The sequence below is a fragment of the Scyliorhinus canicula genome, chromosome 1, assembly GCF_902713615.1.
Source record: "Scyliorhinus canicula chromosome 1, sScyCan1.1, whole genome shotgun sequence".
In the NCBI taxonomy this organism is placed as follows: Eukaryota; Metazoa; Chordata; class Chondrichthyes; order Carcharhiniformes; family Scyliorhinidae; genus Scyliorhinus; species Scyliorhinus canicula.
In genome coordinates this window covers 307,991,791-308,018,738 of record NC_052146.1, presented here as the reverse complement: position 1 = coordinate 308,018,738, position 26,948 = coordinate 307,991,791, and the positions used below count along the sequence as shown (strand labels likewise).

General features: G+C 47.4%; 3 protein-coding genes across 4 annotated transcripts in view; 1 reads left to right on the top strand and 2 right to left on the bottom strand.

Annotated features, from left to right (window-relative positions):
• Positions 1-7,835, bottom strand: part of LOC119976640 — a 28,851-nt gene extending 21,016 nt beyond the window's left edge. The window contains exon 1 of the mRNA XM_038817295.1: positions 7,641-7,835. The gene's annotated coding sequence lies outside the window, so the exon portion shown is untranslated. The remainder of the gene's footprint in view (positions 1-7,640) is intronic.
• The window catches only part of LOC119976609, a 441,658-nt gene that overhangs the window by 295,603 nt on the left and 119,107 nt on the right, over positions 1-26,948 (top strand). The gene's annotated exons all lie outside the window — the stretch shown is intronic.
• The window catches only part of LOC119965317, a 51,860-nt gene continuing 30,247 nt past the window's right edge, over positions 5,336-26,948 (bottom strand). The window contains exons 5-6 of the mRNA XM_038795949.1: positions 18,589-18,734; positions 5,336-9,948 (exon numbers count right to left, since the gene is read on the bottom strand). Coding sequence (XP_038651877.1) covers positions 7,870-9,948; positions 18,589-18,734 — 2,225 coding nt within the window. The 3' untranslated portion in view covers positions 5,336-7,869. The remainder of the gene's footprint in view (positions 9,949-18,588; positions 18,735-26,948) is intronic.

Sequence of the window (26,948 nt, the reverse complement as noted above, 5' to 3'; positions counted from 1 at the left end):
GGTGATGCACTGGAAGAGGAGGCTGCACAAATGTCCCCATTCTCAATGATGGAGGCGCCCAGCACATTAGTGCAAAAAATAAGGCTGAAGCATTTGCAACAATCTTCAGTCAGAAGTAACAGGTGGATGATCAATCTCGGTCTCCTCCAGAAGCCCCCAGCATCACTTCTTCCAGTCTTCAGCCAATTTAATCCGCTCCACGTGATACTGAGAAACGGCCAAAGGCACTGGATACTGCAAAGGCTATGGGCCCTGACAATGTTCCGGCAATAGGACTCAAGACTTGTGCTACAGAACTCGCCTGCCCCAAGCCAAGCTGTTCTATACAGCTAGAAGACCGACATCTACCCAGCAACATGGAAAAATGCCCAAGTATGTCCTGTACAGAAAGAGCAGGACAAATCCAACCTGGCAAATTTAGCACCCCATCACTTTACTCTTGATCATCAGCAAACGATGGAAGGAGTTATCAACAGTGCTATCCAGCAGCACGTACTCTGCCAGGATCACTCAGCTCCTGATCTTAGTTCAAACATGGACAAAAGAGCAGAACTCCAGAGATAAGGTGAGATTGATTGCCCATGACAAGTAGGCAGCATTTGACCGAGTGTGGCATCAAGGAGCCCGAGCAAAACTGGAGTCAATGGGAATTGCACACTGGGCTAAATCGCTGGCTTTGAAAGCAGACCAAGGCAGGCCAGCAGCACGGTTCAATTCCCATCCCAGCCTCCCCGAACAGGTGCCGGAATGTGGCGACTAGGGGCTTTTCACAGTAACTTCATTGAAGCCTATTCGTGACAATAGGCAATTTTCATTTCATTTCAATTGGGGGGTAACTCTTTGCTGGTTGGAGTCATACCTGGCAGAAAGGAAGATGGTTGTAGTGTTTGGTGATGAATCATCTCAGTTCTAATACATCACTGCAGGAGTTCCTCAGGGTAGTGTTCCAAGCTGAACCATCTTCAGCTGCTTCATCAATTTCCTACCTTCCATCTTTTTTTTAATAAATTTAGATTATCCAATTATTTTTTCCAATTAAGGGGCAATTTAGCGTGGCCAATCCACCTACTCTGCACATTTTTGGGTTGTGGGGGCGAAACCCACGCAGACACGGGGAGAATGTGCAAACTCCACACGGACAGTGACCCAGAGCCGGGATCGAACCTGGGACCTCAGCGTCGTGAGGCGGTTGTGCTAACCACTAGGCCACCGTGCTGCCCTCTACCTTCCATCATAAGGTCAAAGCGGGGATGTTCGCTGATAATTGCACCATTTGTGACTCTTCAGATACTGAAGCAGTCTATGTCCAAATGTAGCAAGATTTGGACAACATTCATGCTTGGGCTGCAAGTGGCAAATAACATTTGCACCACACGTGCTAGGCAACGACCATATCCAGCAAGAGAAGATCTAACCACTGCCCTTTGACATTCAACGGCATTGCTATCACTGAATCCTCCACTATAAATTTCCTGCCGGTTACTATTGATTAGAAACTGAACTAGGCTAGCCATATAAACACAAGGGGTGGTATCAGGGGCTAGGCCAACCAACGCGGAAAGGGCATGGTGCTGCGCCAGCCAGCGCTGAAGGGCCTCTGCCGGCTGGCGCAAGTTGGCGCATGCGCGGGAGTGCCAGCGTGTGCTGGCATCATCCCAGCGCATGCGCAGGGGAGTTCGTCTCTGCACCGGCCATGGCAAAGGTCCCCAGCAGCCGATACGGAGGGAAAGAGTGCCCCCATGGCACAGGCCCGCCCGCGGATCGGTGGGCCCCGATCATGGGCCAGGCCACCGTGGGGGCACCCCCGGGCCCAGATTCTCTGCCTCCCCCCGGCGAGGGGCCAGGAATCCTGCCCTATGACTTTAAAAACAGGGATCTAAATAGAGTGAATAGGAAGACCCGATGGTCGAAGGATCCAGAACAAAATGATATAGACTTAATAAGAGGTAGGATATTTATAGAACGACAGAAAAATTAAGGCACAGAAGGAGGCCATTCGGCCCATTGTGTCCATGCCAGCCGGAGGCTCAACCAGGTGCCCTTTCTAATCCCACCTTCCTACACCTGGTCCATGGCCCTGTAGTTTACAGCACTTCGGGTGCGGGTCCAGGTATCTTTTAAAAGAGTTTAAGGCCTCTGCCTCCACCACCAACTCGGGCAGCGAATTCCAGATTCCCACTACCTTCTGTGTAAAAAGGTTTTTCTCACTTCCACTCTATACCTTCCAAACTCAGAAAGGCACCGCCCAGCCTGACATTTCCATTTACTGCCTCCAGAAAATATTTGAACATCTGACGTAGGAAATGGGCGGTAGGTGCAGTTTGAGTTCTGTTGATGATTTGTGTGTATATTCTGAAGTGGCTGAGAATAACCCAGACTTTTTCATCGTTCACCTCCGGCGGAGTCTGGAGACTTTCCCAATATCTCAAAATGAATTCAAACACAGGGCTCCACGTTGCAAGGATAATCTTTTTTACTGTTCATGTGGTTAGTCGCCACTGGCATAATTGCTCTTGAGAAGGTGGTGGTGAGCCGTCTTCTTGAACCACTGCAATCCATGTGGTGTAGGTACACCCACAGTGGTATTAGGGAGGGAGTTGTTTGAGGTGGGGTGGGGGGGGGGGGGCGTTGAGCTGTAGCTGGGATCCACGTTCAGGTGCCTAAACAAACAAAGATCTAAAGGTGGCTAATTGAGCCTTAATGCAACACATTTCTTCGTAATCAGTAGCAGTGAGGTATTCTGGGGTGAGCTCCTCCACCTTCTTGACGAAGTGAGAGTGAATGGGTGCATGGGAATAGAAAATAGAATCTGAAATAAAAGACAACCCTCTCTTTCAATTAGTATCAACTTGAAACAGTGAACACATTATGTGAGGATTAGTTGGCCATTGTGCAATTTCCTTTGAAAATAGGACGAGTGAAAAGAAGCGAGAATTTTTAAGGAACCCAAATATTGTGCCAGTAAACATTTCTTACAGAAACGAACAGACCCCTGATTATCCCACAAGATTTAATTGTCAAATTAAAGGACAGATCCTAGCTTGTGAGTCTTGTAGAATCTTGTGGTTTTGGAGCAGGACTCAGGCCAGCAGGAATTGTGACTTTGCCCTGATTGTAGAGACTGACTTTTAGAACATAGAACAGTACAGCACAGAACAGGCCCTTCGGCCCTCGATGTTGTGCCGAGCAATGATCACCCAACTCAAGCTAACGTATCCACCCTATACCAGTAACCCCCTCCCCCCATTAACCTTATTTTTTAGGACACTAAGGGCAATTTATCATGGCCAATCCACCTAACCCGCACATCTTTGGACTGTGGGAGAAAACCGGTGCACCCGGAGGAAACACACGCAGACACGGGGAGAACGTGCAGACTCCGCACAGACAGTGACCCAGCCGGGAACTGAACCTGGGACCCTGGAGCTGTGAAGCATTTATGCTAACCACCATGCTACCGTGCTGCCCATTTTATTCCATTCTGCTCTTTTCCCAAGGAATTCAGCTCAGCTGGGGAGCAATTCAGGTTCCTGCTCCTCGTGCATCCCATGGTCCTTCCTCCCTGCCAATGCCCCAGCTGGGTAGCCTTCTCTACCTGTCCCTAATGCAGCACCTGAAACAATCACACGCATGGGCATGCGCCCTATCACCCCACGGCACCAACCTATTGGCCCTCCAATACTTTTAGCTGCATTGCCAATTACCTATTCATTTTGGAATTATGGTCATCACTGGAAAGAGCAGCAATTAGTGCCCGTCCATGGTACAGGAAGAGGTACTGGAGAGCTGCCTCCTTCTTGCACCACCGCAGTCCACGTGGTGAAGGCTGTTGATACAATTAGCAGCTTCCTGGTCACGTTTACTGAAACTAGAGTTTTATTTTAAACTGAATTAAAATTCCCAAACGACCAATTATGGCATTTCAACTTACATTCTCCGCATTATTAGTCCATTAAATACCCATTACGTTACTGTGCCTGTATGTGTGATTCCAAGATTGCAGGTTGCAGTGGTGATTGTGGGGAATGGGGTTGGGACCCAAGTGCATGTCTTCTGGTAGCATTAGTGATAAAACCACTGGAAATGGTCACTGGTAGAACACAGAACATAGAGTGCAGAAGGAGGCCATTCGGTCCATCGAGTCTGCACCGACCTATCCCCTTAACCCAATAACCCCACCTAACCTTTTTGGACACTAAGGGCAATTTATCATGGCCAATCCGCCTAACCTGCACATCTTTGGACTGTGGGAGGAAACCGGAGCACCCGGAGGAAACCCACGCACACACGGGGAGAATGTGCAGACTCTGCATAGTGACCCAGCGGGGAATCGAACCTGTGACTCTAGCGCTGTGAAGCCACAGTGCTAACCACTATGCCACCGTGCTGCCTGGTTTGTATATTACTGGTGAGCTGCAGGATTCATCATGGCACCAGAGCAGGTGGGAGCGGGTTGGCAAGTGAGGTGAGTGGCTGGGAGACTGGTCACAAGCATCACGAGGGGCTGAGACAGGTGGGAGGTGGTGGGAAGCAACGTGCCGTGTAAATATGGAGCCAGAAGGAGGCACTCCTACTGTCCTGGGCTCCACCTCCAGATAATTTCTCACCTTTGTGCTGACGGCTTCTGGCTAACCAATAAGGCATGTGCCACATTTCCATCATGGGTTGCGCTCACTCTGTGTTGAATGTCGTACCCTGAAGTACGTATTACTCACCTGAAAAAGGGATGCTCTCTACTCAATTCCTCAGCCACAGAATTAAGTCATCTGCACAGACTGAGTGAAGTGTGAATTGAGATTCAGTGTGCTTACCACAATTAAGAGTCAGACTGGAGCAAGATGGAGTCAGATAAATGGCATTTGATGTGGAGCATGTATGACACCAGTTGCCATGGCTGGAGGTAACTGTACTAGATCCCACCTCAGAGAAACAACATTTCCTGTTACATGGGGGTAGGAAATCAGCTTTGTAACCAGTGATTCCAATTCATGGAGTGGAGTTTTATGAGTCTGTCATGTCAGGGGCAGGAGAATAAAAATGCAGCGTTCCATTCTAAAGTTCATTCACTGCGAGTACCGGCAATTCCCACCAGGGCAGGGGGTGTGTGGGGGGGGGGGGGGGGGGGGGGTAGGCTGGTCTCGGTTAAACCATCAGGAGAATAAGCCCAGTGGAGGCCACGTTTTTCTCAATGAGAAAGAAGGAAAGCCAAGGAGAATGTGATCCACAATAGGCTCTTTCCCACTCTGCGCCTTCAGCTCCAAGCCTAGCCAGAGAATGGTCTACAACAACTAAAGAAAGATTGAAAATTCTAAAATAAGTTGTCACTTTATCCCAATGTCTTTTCATTATTATTTATTAAAACTTTTGTTGTACTTTGGTCAGAATACATTAAATATAACTGAATTAATTTGTATATTGGAACCAAGCCTCATTTGCATAACTCACATTTAGCAATGATGTATCACTCATGGACTTACAGGAGCTGCTATCTGGGCAGGACCAAGATGATTCATTCCTATTGGGGACTTTATACTCAAACTCTTACCTTGACTGATGTGGCTGTGTTCATCTCAAATTTGCTATTGCAATCCCAGCATTCTTAAAGTCTTTGAATTAAAACCAAATATATTTTTTATTTTCACATCTGGGGGCCATCTCTGCTCACCCACCCATACCTCACTGCAGTGCCACTAGATTTGTATATGGGGTGTGTAAATCCATCATACTCATTCTGAGTTTACTGTCTGGTTTCTAGGACAGTTAATGTTTCATTTCCAGTTATTTTGGGGACAAAGCCAGTATTCATTTGCCAGCACAGGTTAATTGGCTGTCAGCAGATGGCTGTGAACTGCTTTCAGGAACCACTCGTATGGTGAAGGAGCACTGCTGAGCAGGTTAGATTGTCTGTAGCCTGCCTCACAGTGGATTCCATGTTAGATAGTCTGTGGCCTGTCTCACAGTGGATCCCACATTAGTTTGTGGTCTGCTTTCCAGTGGATCCATGTTAGGCAGCCCATCATCTACTCATAGTGGATTCCATATAAGATAGCCTATGGCCTGCCTCACAGTAGATCCCACATTAGAGAGTCTACTTTCTATCTCACAGTAGATCCCACATTAGAGAGTCTATAGTCTATCTCACAGTAGATCCAACACAGTAGATCCAACGTAGATCCCGTAACAGCCTCCCCGAACAGGCGCCGGAATGTGGCGACTAGGGGCTTTTCACAGTAACTTCATTTTAAGGCTACTCGTGACAATAAGCGATTTTCATTTCATTTCATTTCACATTAGAGTCTATTGTCTATCTCACAGTAGATCCCATGTGAGAGAGTTTATGGTCTGACTTGCAGTAGATCCCACATTAGAGAGTCTATAGTCTGAATCACACTAGATCCTACATTAGATTGTCTATTGTCTATCTCACAGTAGATATCCCATAGGAGAGTTTATGGTCTGACTCACAGTAGATCCCACGTTAGAGACTCTATTGTCTATCTCACAGTAGATCCCACATGAGAGAGTTTATGGTCTGACTCACAGTAGATCCCACATTAGACGGTCTATGGTCTGACTCACAGTAGATCCCAGGTTAGATAGCCTGTGGTATGACTCACAGTAGATCCCACATTAGAGAGTCTAAGGTCTGCCTCACAGTAGATCCCATGTTAGAGAGTCTAAGGTCTGACTCACAGTAGATCCCATGTTAGAGAGTCTAAGATCTGACTCACAGTCGATCCCATGTTACAGAGTCTAAGGTCTGACTCACAGTAGATCCCACATTATACAGTCTATGGTCTGACTCACAGTAGATCCCATGTTAGATAGTCTGTGGTCTGACTCACAGTAGATCCCACATTAGAGAGTCTAAGGTCTGACTCACAGTAGATCCCATGTTAGAGAGTCTAAGATCTGACTCACAGTAGATCCCAAATTAGAGAGTCTAAGATCTGACTCACAGTAGATCCCACATTAGAGAGTCTGAGGTCTGACTCACAGTAGATCCCATATTAGAGAGTCTAAGGTCTGACTCACAGTAGATCCCATATTAGAGAGTCTAAGGTCTGACTCACAGTAGATGCCACATTAGAGAGTCTAAGGTCTGACTCACAGTAGATCCCACATTAGATAGTCTATAGTCGCTTTTCAGTGGATCCAATTTCGAAGAGCATGGGAGTTAACCCCATTCTCCTGGTCAATATCTCTTCCTCAACCAGCTTTACCAAAATAGATTATTGAGCTTTCTGTGCACAAATTAACAGATGTTTTTCCTTTCCAACTACAGTGACTAAACTTCTAAGTAGTTCATTTCAGGGAGTTTTATGACTTTGACTCAATGATGATGGATGAACAGCAATATGCAGTCAAGCTGGAATAGTGCATGATTAGAGGGGAACCTGGGGCTGATTCGCTCCAAAAAGCAATTGGCAGTCATTGTGCAAGACTGTGAATCCATGAACAAACTGTACAAGAGCAAGCTTTCCTGTAACATGAAACAAAAGAGAAAGAGGAGGTGAATCACTGGACTCGTGTCCTTGTGGAGGATTGTTGGGATTTGTCTCCTCTGCACATGGGACGGACACTCCGGGGAGACATATGCAGGGGGCAACACAGTACATGCACGTGGAGCAAACTCCTACCATGAGTCCCCTCCATTGGACCATGTGCAAAACTCTTTGAATCCATGTAGATTGACAGGCGGGAGAGGGAATTCGACACAGGGTAAATCTGTGGCTGGCTTTGTACATCAGGGAAAATTGAAGGCATGAATTCCAAATCATTGCAGCACATTCTGTCTCCAGTCAGTTAGAGGAGCATCTTAATGTTCAACTTCTGATCCTCCTTCAGAGTGCTCTTGAATACCTTGCTCTATTGCCCTTCTGTAAGAGGCAGCATGTCCTTTAATGTGGAGTTGATGTTATCAATCCTCTGTTGTATTTGCATCTCAAATTCCTGTTTGTTCTTCACGACTAGTTGGTTCACTGCCTCTTTTGTGGCTGTGTAACCTTCCTGAAGTTTGGTGCGCTTTATATTAAACATCGGGTCAGAGGGACTCAGATTGATGTATGTCTCCAAACTGGTGACTTGGTCCCTTAGGTGCTTCTGAGAGATCTCCACATAAGTCCCTGAGATCATGTGGCACAGGTTAGCAATGTTACAAGCCTGAAAGGCTTCTGTGTAGATCATGTCCTTAACAAACGAGTCCTCAGAATATCCTGGGAATGCCTCACAGGCCTCACTGTCACTAGTGAACTGTGTTAGGGTGTCATTGAGAGAGACCGCAATCAGATTGGACATCATTTGGAAGAAGTTGCTCATCTTGGCCCACTGCTCCTTGACTTGGCTCAATGCATCCAGGCCTGTCACGAGCAGCTTGAGAGTTGTGTCATAGTCTATCTCCTTCACCTGACATTTCATCATGGTGACCAAGATCTCATCAAGGTCCTGAGTCACCTTATCCTTTTTTTCAGACATTCTTTGATACTCATCTCTGGTGTAATTTAATTGTTTTTCAGTTTGTTCCACCTTCATGCGGGCTTGATCCAGGACCAATTTCGACAGACCTTCTTGCACCTTCTCCAGATCGGCAGCATTGGTTAGATTTGGCGGTTGGGGAGTGAGGGCTGGAACATTGGTGGATCTTTTGATGTCTGCAAGATACTTTAGAACATTGGCATTCTGCTCTTTGATGGCTGCACCAAGACTTTCCAACTGCGCCTCATCGGGCTTCTCACACTTAGCGACCTCCTCCAGAAGCTCACATGTAGTGATCCCCTCCTGACACAATTTCAGGGCTGTTTTCTTGGTGCTGCAATCTTCCTGCTGCTCAATCTTGCTCAAGCTGTTCTGAAACATGAGCTTGCAGTCAGCAGAGCTGCTGTTCTGCGAGTTGGCATTGGGCAACTTGCTGGTGTCAATGGCTCCACTCTCAGAAACAAGGTCCTGAAGCAATGTGCTGGCCAGCACCATCTCCATCCCTTTCAAATAGATGCCGGTTGGGTCCCCTGAGCTATTGTTTGCGTCTTCAGTTGGGGAACTTGATGGTTTTGTTTTTTGCACATTCTTCTTTATATGATGTGCTGCTGTCTCAGTGATTTCAATGGCTAGGCTCAATGGCTCAGTCAGACCCATTGTCACCAACTCTGTGGCAAGACGGTTTGTCAGGTCAAGCAAAGACTGCGTGACGTAAACGCCAACCAGGTTTTTCCCAGTGGGGATCATCTTCACTGCCTTTCGGTAATTGGCATGGACCTCCTCCATCTTGGTGGATATCTCACTGAACTGAGAATCCACCCTCTTCTTTTCCTTCTCCGCTGCTTCTTTCCTGAACTGGGATTCCGCTAGCGTCTGTTTGACCTGGTCCAGGGCTGCATGGTGCTCTGTTCGGGAGCTAGCACAGAATTCCAGCAATTCCTGGACCAGCTCAATGAGCGAGGCAAATTCCTCCTCGACAGAAGCCGCTAGGCACTGGCACTGCTCCGCCACCTTTTTGATGCTGTTCAGGCGGCTGGGCAGCATGGCTTTGATCACCTTTGGGTCGCGACTCAGCACCTGCACTGCGCTGGCCAGGTGCTTCGGAGCTGTCAAGGTGTTGAGCCGGATCTGGTCCATATTCTTGTGAGCTTTGTTGAAAGCTTTCCATCCCTGGTCACTCAGCTGCATCAAGCAGGCATGGAACGATTCTGGGTAGCGTAAAAAGCGGAATGTTTTCCCAGCTGTGTTGAGCTTCACCTGGAACGCCTCTGCCGCGGAAATGAATATCAGCTCACCTAAAATCGCGATGGAGATGGGCCCAGGTGTCAGAAACTCCTCCCAGTTGGCATAGGGCTTCATGGTCAGTTCCAGATCTTTCTTGATCTCCTCTGCCGCACACAGCATCTTGATGCTGCTGTTAACCTTTGTCACGACCTGTGCCTCTTCTGCTGACATGGCGATCGGGTTAATAGCCTGTCGAAAAAAATCAGGGACATACGATTTAATCAAAGGCAGAAGAGGAAAGCAGACAGGTGTGACTCAGTGTGAGCTCTCTTACCTCTCTGGTAACTATTTGCTGGTTCAAGTTCCACTTTACAGACTTCAGCACAGCTTCAGACTGACACACCCCAGGCAATACTGAGGGAGTGCCGCCCTGTCTGAGGTGTCATCCTTTGAATGTGACATTCAGCCAAGCTTCACTTCATAGGAACATAGGAATTAGGAGCAGTAGTCGGCAATTCAGCCCTTCGAGCCTGTTCCGCCATTCAATCACATCAATGATCTCTTCCTGGTCTCAAATCCACCTCCCACCTGTTGTCCATATCCCTTTAACCTGTTTTTTATTCATTATTAAGTTCGGTAGAAAATATTCCGTAGCACTATTTGAAAGAGTGCAGGGTGTTATCCCCGGGGTCTGAGCCAATATGTATCTCTCAATCAACAGCAATTTAAAAATAGCTGAAAATGTTGTTCATATTGCTAATTGTGGGATCTTACCATGCTAAACTCGGCCATTGCATTTCCTGCATCAAATTGAAAAATGCTTAATGGTAAAATGAAGAAGAGATCGATGATGGAAGAGGCTGTGAGAGACGGAGCAGGAAGGGGTGGGGGGGGGGGGGGGGGGACAGAGGCCGTATATTCAGAAGGAGAGGAGACTGACTGCCATATTAGCTGTGGGATGGGGTGGAAAGGGCAAAAGGGAAAATGTGCAGGATGCCAGTCAGAAGAGCAGAATTCCATAAAGCACTTTGGGAAGATCTGAGGTCATGACGTCCAAGGTCATTTGTACAGAAGCATTTTTGTTGTTGGTTATGGGAATGATTATGGTTGGTTCAGCTGGGGTTGTATTGTTGCAAAACAGTTCGATAGAAAGAGAAAAAGTTTTTTTTTTTTGTTTTTGTTTTAATTAAGGGACAATTTAGCGTGGCCAATCCATCTAACCTGCACATCTTTGGGTTGTGGGGGAGAAACCCACCCAAACACGGGGAGAATGTGCAAACTCCACCGGGATAGTGACCCAGAGATGGGATCGAACCTGGGGCTTCGGCGCCGTGAGGCAACAGAGCTAACCTACTGCGCCACCGTGCTGCCCAGAAAGAGAAAACGTTGATAGAAAGAGAAAAAATTGCAGGAAAGGAACTTGAACCTCTTGTGAAAATCTCTCTCTGTGATGTTGATTGAGTGATAAATACTGGCTCGGCCACGACGGGGAACTTCCCTGTCCTTCAGATAACTGTGTAATCTCTCACACCCACTTGACGGGGAAGATAGGGCTTCGGTTTAACTTCAGAACTGAAATGTGGCACTTCTGTCAATGCAGCACTCCCTCAATGTCAGCCGAGGTTTTTGTGCTCAAATCTGTGGAGTGGGACTTGAATCCACAGCCTTCTGAGAGAAAGGTAAGAGTTTTTAGAACAAAAGAGCAAAGAACAAAGAAAAGTACAGCACAGGAACAGGCCCTTCGGCCCTCCAAGCCTGTGCCGACCATGCTGCCCGTCTAAACTAAAATCATCTGCACTTCCGGGGTCCGTATCCCTCCATTCCCATCCTATTCATGTATTTGTCAAGATGCCCCTGAAATATCACTATCGTCCCTGCTTCCACCACCTCCTCCGGCAGCGAATTCCAGGCACCCACTACCCTCTGTGTAAAAAACTTGCCTCGTACATCTCCTCTAAACAATGCCCCTCTCACCTTAAACCTATGTCCCCTAGTAATTTACCCTTCTAACCTGGGAAAAAGCCTCTGACTATCCACTCTGTCTATGGTCCTCATAATCTTGTAGACCTCGATCAGGTCCCCCCTCAACCTCCGTCATTCCAGTGAGAACAAACCAAATTTATTCAACCGCTCCTCATACCTAATGCCCTCCATACCAGGCAACAGCCTGGTAAATCTCTTCTCCACCCTCTCTAAAGCCTCCACATCCTTCTAGTAGTGTGGCGACCAGAATTGAACACTATACTCCAAGTGTGGCCTCACTAAGGTTCTATACAGCTGCAACATGACTTACCAATTCTTATACTCAATGCCCCAGCCAATGAAGGCAAGCATGCCGTATGCCTTCTTGACGACCTTATCCACCTGTGTTGCCCCTTTCAGTGATCTGTGGACCTGCACACCTAGATCTCTCTGACTGTCAATACTCTTGAGGGTTACACCATTCACTGTATAATCCCTTCCTTGCATTAGACCTTCCAAAATGCATTACCTCACATTTGTCCGGATTAAACTCCATCTGCCATCTCTCTGCCCAAGTCTCCAAACGATCTAAATCTCTCACACCTTCCTCTCTTTGACAATAAGTCGCACATCTGCCGGTTACTCCTCACCTACATCTGCCCCACATTCCTATCCCCAATCATCTTCCTGCTTCATCTCTCCAGGTTCAAAGCCTCCCTCCCCAATGACCTCTTTCACAGCATCTTCGGTCACCTCTACTGCCTTTTCTCTCAAACTCCACCTGTGTGTCTGTTCCCCAACCTCCCCCCTCCATTAAATGGCAAAAAACCTGTCACTTGGGTGAAACCAGAACACTGGAATCAGGAAGGCACAGCATGTGCCTGTCGGAAGGGTACATTTACAATCTACCCAGAGAATTGTTTAAACTAATTTGGCTGGGGGAGGGGACACAGACTGTGAGCAGAATAAGGATACAGCATAACACATTAAAGCAACCAAGTCAGAGAGAGTACAGCAGTATTATGTTTCAAAGGAGTAAGGCGAGGCTGAATGACCTTTACTTTTTTGCTGCGAGCGTCGGGAAACATTGGCCTAAATTATCTCTTTACGGGACTCTGCTCCAATTTGGTTAGATCACATCCGATATCTTGGAGGGGCAACAAATTAATCTTTGTGGTTTAGTCTTAGGAATAAAAAAGGGACAGTCACATTGCTTGCCATTTATTACAGACCCCTAGATCATCAGCAGGTAAATGAGGAGCAAATGTGTGCACAATTTGCACAGGTGTGTAAAAATAATAATAATCGGCTAATCAGATGAGGTGATTTCAACTTGCCCAACATTAATTGGGATAGTCATAGTGTTAAGGGCTTAAACGGAGTGGAGTTCTTAAAATGTATGCAGGAGAACTTTTTAGCTCAATATGTAGAGGGTTCAACAAGGGACAATGCAGAGCTGGACCTAATTCTGGAGAATGAAGCCAGACAAGTAGGTGAGGTGGTAATGGAGGAGTATTTTAATGATAACAACCACAACATGGTACAATTTAAGTTTGTTGTGGACAAAGAAATAGACAAGTTGCAAAAAAAAAAAAAAAAACTTTTTTGGATTGGGGGAAGAGGTGATTTTAGTAAAATAAGGTGGGATCTGGCCAAGGTAGACTGGAAAGAGAGTTACTTGTGGGGAAACATACAGAAGTTCAAAGATGAAAAGATGAAACCAACTTTTACAGATGCACCATAGAAAGCATCCTTTTGGGCTGCATCACAGCCTGGTATGGTAACTGCTCGGCCCAGGACCGCAAGAAACTTCAGAGAGTCGTGAATACCGCCCAGTCCATCACACGAACCTGCCTCCCATCCATTGACTCCATCTACACCTCCCGCTGCTGGGGGAAAGCGGGCAGCATAATCAAAGATCCCTCCCACCCGGCTTACTCACTTTTCCAACTTCTTCCATCAGGCAGGAGATACAGAAGTCTGAGAACACGCACGAACAGACTCAAAACAGCTTCTTCCCCACCGTCACCAGACTCCTAAATGACCCTCTTATTGACTGACCTTATTAACACTACACCCTGTATGCTTCACCCGATGCCGGTGCTTATGTAGTTACATTGTATACCTTGTGTTGCCCTATTATGTATTTTCTTTTATTCCCTTTTCTTCCATGTACTGAATGATCTGTTGAGCTGCTCGCAAAAAAATACTTTTCACTGTACCTCGGTAAACGTGAGAATAAATAAATCCAATCAAATACAATCCAAATTGGGAGAGCACAGGCCCAACATGTTCCAGCTCGGGTAATGGGAAGGTGCAACAAACTATGGATCACCAGAGATATTCAGGATACGATGAGAAGGAAAAGAGAGACTTTTAGCAAGTACAAGGGGAGAAAATTAACGGACGCATTAGTGGAGTACAGAAAGTGCAAGGTGGAGCTTACAAAAGCAATTAGGAGGACAAAGAGGGGATATGAGAAAGGTCTGGCTGGTAAAAGTAGGGAAAATACCAAGACATACGATAAATGTATCAATGGGAAGAGGATAACCAGGAAAAGATTAGGACCCATTCGGGACCAAGGAGGTATCTGCGTGTGGAGCCAGAGGACATTAGTAGGGTGGTGAACAAATACATCATATCTGTCTTCACTGACGAGAATGAGGAGGTAGGTATGGAACCCAGGGAGAGAGATTGAGAGGCTCTTGAGCAAACTGACATAGGAAGTGACAAGATATTGGATGTGTTGGCAGGCTTAAAACTGGACAAATCTGCAGCTTTGGGTATATTGTCTCCCAGGAAGCTGTGGGAGGTGAGGGAGGAGATTGCAGGGGCTCTGACCCAAATTTTTAATTCCTCTCTGGCCACGGTGGAGGTGATAGAGGACTGGAGAACAGCTAATGTGGCCCCACTATTTAAGAAAGGCTGTAGAGATAAGCCAGGGAATTACAGACCAGTGAGTCTCACGTCAGTGGTTTGAAACTATTGGAGAAGATTCTGAAGGAGAGAATCTACCTCCACTTGGAGAGGCAAGGTTTGATCAGGAATAGTCAGCATGGCTTTGTCAGGGAGGTCATGCCTAACAAATTTGATTGAATTTCTGAGCATGTGGCCAGGTGTGTAGATGAGGGGAGTGCAGTTGATGTAGTTTACGTGGATTTCAGCAAAGCCTTTGACAAGGGGGCAGCTCGGTAGCATAGTGGTTAGCCCAATTGCTTCAGAGCTCCAGGGTCCCAGGTTCGATTCCCGGCTTGGGTCACTGTCTGCGCGGAGTCTGCATGTTCTCCCCTTATCTGCGTGGGTTTCCTCCGGGTGCTCCGGTTTCCTCCCACAGTCCAAAGATGTGCAGGTTAGGTGGATTGGCCATGATAAATTGCCCTCAGTGTCCAAAAAGGGTAGATAAAGTTACTGGGTTACGGGGTTAGGGTGGAGGAGTGGGCTTAGGTCGGGTGGCCTTTCCAAGGGCCGGTACAGACTCGATGGCCCGAGTGGCCTCCTTCTGCACTGTAAATTCTATGATTCTAAGGTTCCACATAAGAGACTTATAAAGAAGGCAAATGCACAAGGGATACATGGGCCGGAATTCTTCGGTCTTTGTGATTCACTTTTCCCGCTGGCAGCACACCCCCACCAGCGGGTTTCCCAGCAGCGTGGGTAGTTACAATAGGAAATACCATTGACATCAGGGCGAAGATAGAATTCTGCCATTAGCTGATGGCATGCAGCTGAGAAATATGCAGCTGGCAGATCGGAGAATCCTGCCAATTGAAATTTGAAAAAGTGAATTCAAAATTGGTTTAACGGGAGGAGACAGAAGGTGACAGGGATAGATAGGTTCTTGACTAATAAGGGGATCAGAGGTTATGGGGAGAAGGCAGAAAAATGGGGATGAAAAAATATCAGCCATGATTGAATGGTGGAGCTGACTCGATGGGCCGAGTGGCCTGATTCTGCTCCTATGTCTTGTGGACTTATGGTGATGACAGATGGCTGCTTTAGTGTCTGGAAGCCAGTGACCAGAAGCGTACTACAGGGATCTGTGCTGGGTCCCTATTATTCCTCATTTTCTAAACAACATATGTGGGGGGTAGGATTAGTAAGTTTGCGGATGACACAAAGAATGGCCAGGTGGTTAACAGCGAGGCTGAGTGTCTTGGGTTACAGAAAGGTATTGATGGGATGGTCAAATAGGTGGATAAGTGGCAGATGGAATGTAACCCTGAAAAGTGTGAGGTGATACCCTTTGGAAGGAGTAATGTGACAAGAAAGTATTCAATGAACAACATAACACTGGGAAGTTCTGAGGAACAAAGGGACCTTGATGTGTTTGTCCATAGATCTCTGAAGGTGGAAGGGCAGGTTAATACGGTGGCGAAAAAGACATATGCCTTTATCATTCAAGGCACAGATTACAAAACTTTGGTGAGGCCACAGCTGGAGTACTGTGTGCAATTCTGGTCACCACATTATAGGAAGATGTAATTATACTCGAGGGGGTGCAGAGGAGATTCACCAGCTGCCTGGGACATTTCAGTTATTTAGAGAGGTTGGATAGACTTCATTGTTTACACTGAAGCAGAAAAGACTGAGGGGGTGGCCTGATCGAGGTGTACAGGATTATGATTTATCTAGAGGGTGGTGAGGGTCTGGAGTACACTGCCTGGGAGGGTGGTAGAGGCAGGTTGCCTCACATCCTTTAAAAAGTACCTGGATGAGCACTTAGCACGTCACAACATTTAAGGGCCAAGTGCTAACAAATGGCATTAGATAGCCACATCAGGGGCGGGATTCACCCCTACCCGGCAGGGCGGGGGCGTCTCGGCGGGATGGAGTGGTGTGAAGCACTCCGGTGTCGGGCCACCCCAAAGGTGCGGAATCCTCTGCACCTTTAGGAGCCAAGCCCTCACCTTTAGGGGCTAGGCCGGCGCCTGAACAGTTTGGGCCTCGCCGGCCGGCGTGGAAGGCCTTTGGTGCCACGTCAGCCGGGGCCGAAGGGACTGCTCCGGCCGGCGGAAGTCCGTGCATGCGCGGGAGCGTCAGCGGCTGCTGACGTCATCCCCGTGCATGTGCAGGGGGTGTCACCTGCGCGTCGGCCATCACGGAGGCTGACATGGCTGACGCGGAGGGGAAAGAGTGCCCCCCACGGCACAGGCTCACCCGCGGATCGGTGGGCCCCGATCGCAGGCCAGGCCACCGTGGGGCACCCCCAGGGGCCAGATCGCCACGCGCCCCCCCAGGACCCTGGAGCCCACCCGAGCCGCCTGGTCCCGCCGGTAAGGGAGGTGGTTTAATTCACGCCGGCGTGATCGGCAGTACAGCAGCGGAACTTCAGCCCATTACGGGCTGGAGAATCGCCGGGGTAGGCGCCAATGGCGCGGCACAATTCCCGCTCCCGCTGAATCTCCAGTGCTGGAGAATTAGGTGGCCGGCCGGGGGGGGGGGGGTTCACGGTGCCCCTCTCCCCCCCCCCCCCGGTGATTCTCTGACCCGGCAGGGGGTCGGAGAATCCCGCCCCAGGTGTTTTTTACACGTGTCGTTGGGCCGAAGGGTTTCTTCTGCACTGTGTGGTTCTGTGAGTTGTTTCTGTGAGAATGGAAAATCCATGGAACAAATTCCTGGGGAAAGAATGGAAATGAATCGCATTGTTTCATCCAGCTATCAATTAGCATTCATGAGATTAGATAGATAATGTAATTAACAAGTATAGAAATAAATCATAAAGGCTATTAGAGGGCTGGTTTAGCTCATAGGGCTAATCGCTGGCTTTTAAAGCAGACCAAGCAGGCCAGCAGCATGGTTCGATTCCCGTACCAGCCTCCCCGGACAGGCGCCGGAATGTGGCGACTATGGGCTTTTCACAGTAACTTCATTGAAGCCTACTCATGACAATAAGCGATTTTCATTTCATTTTTTTTTCATATATAGAGGATTTGAATGCAAGGGTGTGGTGTGGTGTGGGAGGTGGTGAAGGAGGAACCAGAAAATCCTAGTAAAATCATAATCCTGGCAGCAAAAATGCTGGAGCTGTTTTAAGGGATACAAGACCAGTTCAGACACGTTTTACTGTGTTTTTCCTTCTGTGAGATGAGTCAGATTGATACCTGAACTCAAAATGTTTAATTACAATGAAACATTACTTAAGCTAGTGTTGTACTTCCTGGCATTTAAAAAGTAAAGGGGTGATTTGATCAATGTTTTTCAGAGGGGAACACACTGGGTAGATGGGAAAAGAGAATATTTCCACTGGTAGGGGAGGCTGGGACAAGGGGCAAAGATTAAAATTAGAGCCAGACCTTTCAGGAGTGAATCGAGGAAGCACTTCAGCACACAAAGGATGGAAGATGTTTGGAACTCCCTTGATGGTAAGTCAATTGTTAACTTTAAATCTGGTATTGGTAGAGTTTTGCTCACTACATTATTAAGGAATAAAGGAGACATGGAGTTAGGTCACAGATCAGCTAAGATCTGTGAATGGTAGGACAGGCTGAGAGGATAACAATAATAATAATCTTTATTAGTGTCATAAGTAGGCTTACATTAACATTGCAATTAAGTCACTGTGAAAAGCCCCTAGTCGCCACATTCCGGCACCTGTTCGGGTACACAGAGGGAGAATTCAGAATGTAAATTCACCTAACAAGCACGTCTTTTGGGACTTCTGGGAGGAAACCGGAGCACCCGGAGGAAGCCCACGCAGACACGGGGAGACCGCGCAGTCTCCACACAGACAATGAATGACCCAAGCTGGGAATCAAACCTGGGACCCTGGCACTATGAAGCAACAGTGCCAACCACTGTGCTATCCCTTTCAGAGGCCACTGTCTTTGAGTATTTTGGCACGTGGCATATGGGTTGGGAGGAACGGGTGACTTTGGCCCAATGGGGCACAAAGCTCTCAAACACTGGGGGGGGGGGGGGGTTTCTCACCTTGTGTCTGGTTTGCTTGTAGACACATTGATACAGATTGATCACTTTGATTATCCTTTCTGGTTGAGTAATAGGATTGCCAGGCAGGATAGCTGAAGGTGAAGTAAATGGATCTTGGTCTTGTGTTGCCTCATAATTGCTATATCCTATTGCGGGCAATGCAAGATGGATACTGGAATTCCACCCTAACTGCACCGTGGCTGTACCTACATTGCATGGACTGCAGCGGCTCATGAAGGTAGCTCACCACCACCTTCTCAAGGGCAATTAGGGCCGGACAATAAAAATGCTGACCCATAAGCAAAGCCCACGTCCCATAAAAGAATTTTAAATATACTTCATTTAGCCAATTTAATTCCTAGCCTATTAAAATCACTGTATAAATGTCTTTCTTTGTTTTAGATTCAATTAAACTAATTGAAGTCTGATGGTCCTCTCTGTCATGTAATGTTAAAACATTAAATCCACTTTCTAACCCACAGTATTAATGTTCCCTTCTAGCAGGCAGCCACAGTGCCCAGAGCCCCTGGAAACACTTTGCTGAGTGAAGCTCGTCACTGGAGTAAATTCGTCACATTATCAGAGGCCTGGACTGACTACCTAACTAACCCACTCAGACACAACAGTCACAGATTGCTCACAGGGAGTTGGGGACGTGGTTTTGGGTCGAGTTATATCTGTTTTTCTTTTGTGCTGCTTGACTCCTGACAATAGCTCTGTTTCTATTATGACAACCAAACAAATACAGTGGTGCTGCGGTAACATTACCACCAGGGAATCTGGCTGCTCTGTTAACAAGACTTACGTTAGCTGTAATGTGTGTCCTGCACTGATTGGCTTTACCCGTGTTCTGCCCCCTTCCTTTGGTGCAAGATGAACTCTCTCCTGAATTCACACAGCTGATCCCGAAGGATCACAGGGTTGGTAAATCTCTTATCACATGATTCCCACCGTGAACTATCCACCCCACACTCCAAGTATATTATCCGGCAGTGTTTCCTTCCCACTGGCTGATTGGAAACGGAGCAGTGTTACTGAGTGAGATTGGTATTCATTCTGTCGGCCTTTTATTCCCCAACAGCCAGGATTAATTGTTCAAAGAAATATAACAAACACAATTTTGTTTCAATCTTGTATGACTATTTAAAACATCCTGTAAATTAATTTTCAATCCCAGGAAACTTCTGGATCGTCCCAGAGCATAATCTCTACATTTTATGCTGCATTGCAGGCAATTTAAAGCCTTTTTGCCCCTTTGAAGCTTTTGCGTGGCTGGCCACACAATGTAATTTATGTGTCGAGTTGTGTGCGGGATCTTTCATGTTGCTGCCTATCTTAAAAGGGACATTATTGGCAAGTCTAATTGGGAGTTGTGGGACCTTGTTACCCCCCCTCCCTCCCTCCCTCCCTCTGACCCAGCAGCATTGCCTAAGAATCTCCGTCCCTCACCCACCCACCCACCCCGCTCCTTCCCCCAACTCCCTCCCATGGCTTGTGCCTCCCATCACCCACTGAACACGTGTAGCCCTGAATCATTAACCCTGCCCTCTCTGCACAGATGCCACCTGCATGACTTGCTGAACATTTCCAGCAGTTATTGGCTTGAATTCAACCCCGCAACCCAGTTGTTTCCTGTACAAGGATCGTTTTTGTATGGCGATGATTTTCTGTCTATTTCCTACATTTGTTGGCTTGGGGACATATCACGCACACACTGACAGACACCCACCCACACACACTGACACCCACCCACACACACGCCCCTACACACATCAACAGTCACCCACCCACACACACAGACAGACACCCACACCGCCAGGCATGGACACACACTGAAAGACACACATACATATACAGACAGACACACGCATGAATATACAAACACACTGAGACACCCCCACACACATACAGACACACATACATTTACAGACAGACACAAGCATGAATATACAAACACACTGAGATACCCCCACACACATACATGTACAGAGAGATACACATATACAGACCTACCCAAACGTAAACTATTTGCCTTTAGGTTAATTGGCATAAGCTGGTTACTGTTGTATCCCTTATCATCAACAGGCAAAGCCTGGTGGCAGGGCTATTACACATCCAGAAGACTGGGCCCTTGTTTTTGTCTCTCTCTCTCTCTGTGATGTATGCTGGAGCTTGTCTTGACTCTGTACCTGGGGTGGGGCAACAAACGTTAATTAAACAGGAATGAGAAAGGTGAGGAGGCAGCCACCTCACATTCAGTAATAATGTACCTGGGGAGCTGAGGATGGTCGGGAGGCTGAGGTTGCAGTTCGAATCCAGCAGGCCTGTTACACTATAATTTAAACACAGTCACTGGCTGAGCCACTCCCTTTGTGTTTTGCAGCTGCTGTCTTCAGCCTTTCACCCAGTGCTCATCGCTCTTCTCTGCTGCTGCCAATGTGAGGGACGATTGGGTGATTTCCTATCACATGCCCAGCCTCCAACTTGTGGGTCTGCTGCCTTCTCCAGAATGCACCCTCAGTTTCCATTTACAATGTGTTCAGTTATTGCCTTAAATAACCCACAGAGAACTCTGCGATTGTGCTGTCGCCCAACTGATTAGGAAGGAAATACTGTTTATTAAATGCTCCTTGTTAATTATAGATCAAATTTACATTAAAGAATCACAGTCGTCAAATTATCCAAAATAGAATTCCAGCTATCAAAACAAAAGTAAAACAAAAAAGTTAGCTATTACCGTCCTGTCTCTGAAATAAATATTATGTTTTGATATTTTTGCATCTGAATTAGTATCTATATCAGAGACACTTGACAGAGTTTGTTTTTTAAAATTAACAGGGCTCTAAATTGTTAAATTACAAAGGCAAGTGGCACAGGCTAAGCTGAGAGACATTCCCTCGAGTAGAGAAGATTAAGGGATAATTTGATTGTGGTTTTCAAGATAATTAAAGGATTTTTTCCGGCAGATATAGAAAAACTTTCTTCTGGTGGGGGAATGAAGGTCAAGGGGAAATGAGTGTAAAATTCAACCCAGTCCATTCAGGGGTGTCATCAGAATATAAAGCTCTGCTTCATGACCTACCGGTCGGGAAGGCCCTAGCGGCCAGGTCTCTGGCACTGAGTCTGGCTCTGGGGCTCAGAAGGGAAGGGGGGAGAATAGAAAAGCAATAGTAATAGGTGATTCAATGGTTAGGGAATAGATAGGAGATTTTGTGGTCGCGAGCGAGACTCCTGGGTGCCAGGGATGTCTCGGATCGTGTCTTCAGGGTCCTGAAGTGGGAGGGTGAGCAGCCAGAAGTCGTGGTGCACATTGTTACCAACGACATAGGTAGGAAAAGGGGTGTGGAGGTAATAAACAAGTTTAGGGAGTTAGGCTGGAAGTTAAAATCCAGGACAGACAGAGTTGTCATCTCTGGTTTGTTGCCGGTGCCACGTGATAGTGAGGCTCGGAACAGGGAGAGAGTGCAGTTGAACATGTGGCTGCAGGAATGGCGTAGGAGGGAGGGCTTCAGGTATTTGGATAATTGGAGCGCATTCTGGGAAAGGTGGGACCTGTACAAGCAGGATGGGTTGCATCTGAACCAGAGGGACACCAATATCCTGGGGGGGAGGTTTTCTAGTACTCTTCAGGAGGGTTTAAACTAAGGGCAGCATGGTGGAGCAGTGGATTAGCCCTGCTGCCTCACGGCGCCGAGGTCCCAGGTTCGATCCCGGCTCTGGGTCACTATCTGTGTGGAGTTTGCACATTCTCCCCATGTTTGCGTGGGTCTCGCCCCCACAACCCAAAGATGTGCAGGCTAGGTGGATTGGCCACGCTATATTGCCCCTTAATTGGAAAAATGAATTGGGTAGTCTAAATTTATTTTTAAAAAAGGAGGGTTTAAACTAATTTGGCAGGGGAATGGGAACTAGATTTGTAGTCCAGCAATTAAGGTAACCGATATTCAGGACGCCAAAGTGTGTAGTGACGCAGTGGGGAAGGTAACACTGACAAAGGAGAGTACTTGCAGGCATGGAGATGGGTGCCTTAAATTCACCCACCAACGCAAGAAGCATCAGGAATAAGGTGGGTGAACTTAAGGCATGGATCGGTACTTGGGACTATGATGTGGTGGCCATCACGGAAACTTGGATAGAAGAGGGGCAGAAATGGTTGTTGCTGGTCCCTGGTTATAGATGTTTCAACAAGATTAGGGAGGATGGTAAAAGAGGTGGGGGGTGGCATTGTTAATTAGAGATAGTATAACAGCTGCAGAAAGGCAGTTCGAGGAGGATCTGCTGACTGAGGTAGTATGGGTTGAAGTCAGAAATAGGAAAGAAGCAGTCACCTTGTTGGGAGTTTTCTATAGGCCCCCCAATAGCAGCAGAGATGTGGGCAGCACGGTGGAGCAGTGGGTTTGCCCTGCTGCCTCACGGCACCAAGGTCCCAGGTTCGATCCTGGCTCTGGGTCACTGTCCGTGTGGAGTTTGCACATTCTCCCCGTGTTTGCGTGGGCTTCACCCCCACAACCCAAAGAAGTGCAGGGTAGGTGGATTGGCCACGCTAAATTGTCCCTTAATTGGAAAAAATTAATTGGGTACTCCAAATTTCTGAAAAAAAAAATAGCAGCAGAGATGTGGAGGAACAGATTGGGAAACAGATTTTGGAAAGGTGCACAAGTCACAGGGTAGTAGTCATGGGTGACTTCAACTTCCCAAACATTGAGTCGAAACTCTTTAGATCAAATAGTTTGGATGGGGAAGTGTTTGTGCAGTGTGTCCAGGAAGCTTTTCTAACACAATATGTATATTGTCCGACCAGAGGAGAGGCCATATTGGATTTGCTACTTGGTGATGAATCATAGACTTTACAGTGCCATTCGGCCCATCGAGTCTGCACCGGCCCTTGGAAAGAGCACCCAACCCAAGGTCAACACCTCCCCCTATCCCCATAACCCAGAAACTCCACCCAACACTAAGGGCAATTTTGGACACTAAGGGCAATTTATCATGGCCAATCCACCTAACCTGCACATCTTTGGACTGTGGGAGGAAACCGGAGCACCTGGGGGAAACCCACGCACACACGGGAAGGATGTACAGACTCCGCACAGACAGTGACCCAAGCCGGAATCGAACCTGGGACCCTGGAGCTGTGAAGCCATTGTGCTATCCATAATGCTACCGTGCTGCCCTATGAAGCAGGGCAAGTGATAGATTTGTTAGTGGGGGAGCATTTTGGAGATAGTGACCACAATTCTGTGACTTTCACTTTAGTAATGGAGAGGGATAGGTGCGTGCAACAGGGCATAAATTGGAAACATAGGCTGTCAGGGAAGGACACAAGTGAAATGTGGAACTTGTTCAAAGAACAAGTACTACGTGTCTTTAACATGTATAGCCCTGTCAGGCAGGGAAGAGATGGTCAAGTGAGGGAACCATGATTGACAAGAGAGTTGAATGTCTTGTTAAGAGGAAGAAGGAGACTTATGTAAGGCTGAGGAAACAAGGTTCAGACAGGGCGCTGGAGGGATACAAGATTGCCAGGAGGGAACTGAAGAAAGGGATTAGGAGAGCTAAGAGAGGGCATGAAAAATCTTTGGCGGGTAGGATCAAAGAAAACCCCAAGGCCTTTTACACATATGTAAAAAATATGAGAATGACTAGAGCGAGGGTAGGCCCGATCAAGGACAATAGCAGGAGATTGTGTATTGAGTCTGAAGAGATAGGAGAGGTCTTTAACGAGTACTTTTCTTCAGTAGTTACGAATGAGAGGGGCCATATTGCTGGAGAGGACAGTGTGAAATAGATTGGTAAGCTCGAGGAGATACTTGTTAGGAAGGAGGATGTGTTGGGTATTTTGAAAAACTTGAGGATAGACAAGTCTCCCGGGCCTGACGGGATATATCCAAGAATTCTATGGGAAGCAAGAGATGAAATTGCAGAGCCGTTGGCAATGATCTTTTCATCCTCACTGTCAACAGGGGTGGTACCAGGGGATTGGAGAGTGGCGAATGTCGTGCCCCTGTTCAAAAAAGGGAATAAGGATAACCCTGGGAATTACAGGCAAGTTAGTCTTACTTCGGTGGTAGGCAAAGTAATGGAAAGGGTACTGAGGGATAGGATTTCTGAGCATCTGGAAAAACACTGCTTGATTAGGGATAGTCAGCACGGATTTGTGAAGGGTAGGTCTTGCCTTACAAGTTTTATTGAATTATTTGAGGAGGTGACCAAGCATGTGGATAAAAGTAAAGCAGTGGATGTAGTGTACATGGATTTTAGTAAGGCATTTGATAAGGTTCCCCATGGTAGGCTTATGCAGAAAGTAAGGAGGCATGGGATAGTGGGAAATTGGCCAGTTGGATAACGAACTGGCTGACCGATAGAAGTCAGAGAGTGGTGGTGGATGGCAAATATTCAGCCTGGAGCCCAGTTACCAGTGGAATACTGCAGGGATCAGTTCTGGGTCCTCTGCTGTTTGTGATTTTCATTAATGACTTGGATGAGGGAGTTGAAGGGTGGGTCAGTAAATTTGCAGATGATACGAAGATTGGTGGAGTTGTGGATATGAGGAGGGCTGTTGTCAGCTGCAAAGAGACATAGACAGGATGCAGTGCTGGGCTGAGAAGTAGCAGATGGAGTTTAACCCTGACAAGTGTGAGGTTGTCCATTTTGGAAGGACAAATATGAATGCGGAATACAGGGTGAATGGTAGGGTTCTTGGCAATGTGGAGGAGTAGAGAGATCTTGGGGTCTATGTTCATAGATCTTTGAAAGTTGCCACTCAAGTGGATAGAGCTGTGAAGAAGGCCTATGGTAAGGCCACATTTGGAGTACTGTGTGCAGTTCTGGTCACCTCATGTTAGGAAGGATGTGGAAGCTTTGGAAAAGGTGCAAAGGAGATTTACCAGGATGTTGCCTGGAATGGAGAGTAGGTCTTACGAGGAAAGGTTGAGGGTGCTAGGCCTTTTCTCATTAGAACGGAGAAAGATGAGGGGCGACTTGATAGAGGTTTACAAGATGATCAGGGGAATAGATAGAGTAGACAGCCAGAGACTTTTTCCCCAGGTGGAACAAACCATTACAAGGGGACATAAATTTAAGGTGAATGGTGGAAGATATAGGGGGGATGTCAGAGGTAGGTTCTTTACCCAGAGAGTAGTGGAGGCATGGAATGCACTGCCTGTGGAAGTAGTTGAGTCGGAAACATTAGGGACCTTCAAGCGGCTAATGGATAGGTACATGGATTATAGTAGAATAATTGAGTGTAAATTAATTTGTTCTTAAGGGCAGCATGGTGGCATTATGGATAGCACAATTGCTTCACAGCTCCAGGGTCCCAGGTTCGATTCCCGGCTTGGGTCACTCTCTGTGCGGAGTCTGCATCCTCCCCGTGTCTGCGTGGGTTTCCTCCAGGTGCTCTGGTTTCCTCCCACAGTCCAAAGATGTGCAGGTTAGGTGGATTGGCCATGATAAATTGCCCTTAGTGTCCAAAATTGCCCTTAGTGTTGGGTGGGGTTACTGGGTTATGGGGATAGGGTGAAGGTGTTGACCTCGGGTAGGGTGCTCTTTCCAAGAGCCGGCGCAGACCCGAATGGCCGAGTGGCCTCATTCTGCACTGTAAATTCTATGATATTCTATGATTAATCTCGGACAAACGTTAGGCACAACATCGTGGGCCGAAGGGCCTGTTCTGTGCTGTATTTCTCTATGTTCTGTGTTCACAACAATGGAAATCTAAATTATTGGGCAGAATCTGACCACAAAATGACAACATGTCACTTCTGGTGAGAAAAATGGTGCAAATCTTGCTTCTCATGGATTTTCACCCTCTCAAGCAAAAGTACTTTTCTTCCTGTGAATTACACCGCGCTCTAGGCAGCCTCTCACTGGTTCACTCACCCCGGGGAAACTTACTGCAATTACTGGAGAGCTCCATTGAAACACTTCCCAGCAACTTCTCCGGATCCAACTGAGCGGATGGCAGCTGGGAACTATAGAATCCTGCTGTGCAGAATGAGACCATTTGGCCCATCGGGTCTGCACCGACCCTCTCAATGAGCACGTCACCCCCAAGCCTATTTCCCCACCCTATCCCAATACCACCTAACCTGCACATCCTTGGACTGTGGGAGCCGGAAGAAACCCATGCAGACACGGGGAGAACGTGCAGACTCCGCACAGTCACCCAAGGCCGGAATTGAACACGGGTCTCTGCAGCTGTGAGGCAGCAGTGCTAACCACTGTGCCACCGTGCCACAGGAAGCCTGGCTCCTAAATTCTTGGAGGGAGCCCTCACCAGATGACTGGATGGAGGCCAGCAGAGATGGGAGTTCCTACACCCGCTTACCCCCAGACGTCCCCCCAGCTAGGTGACCACC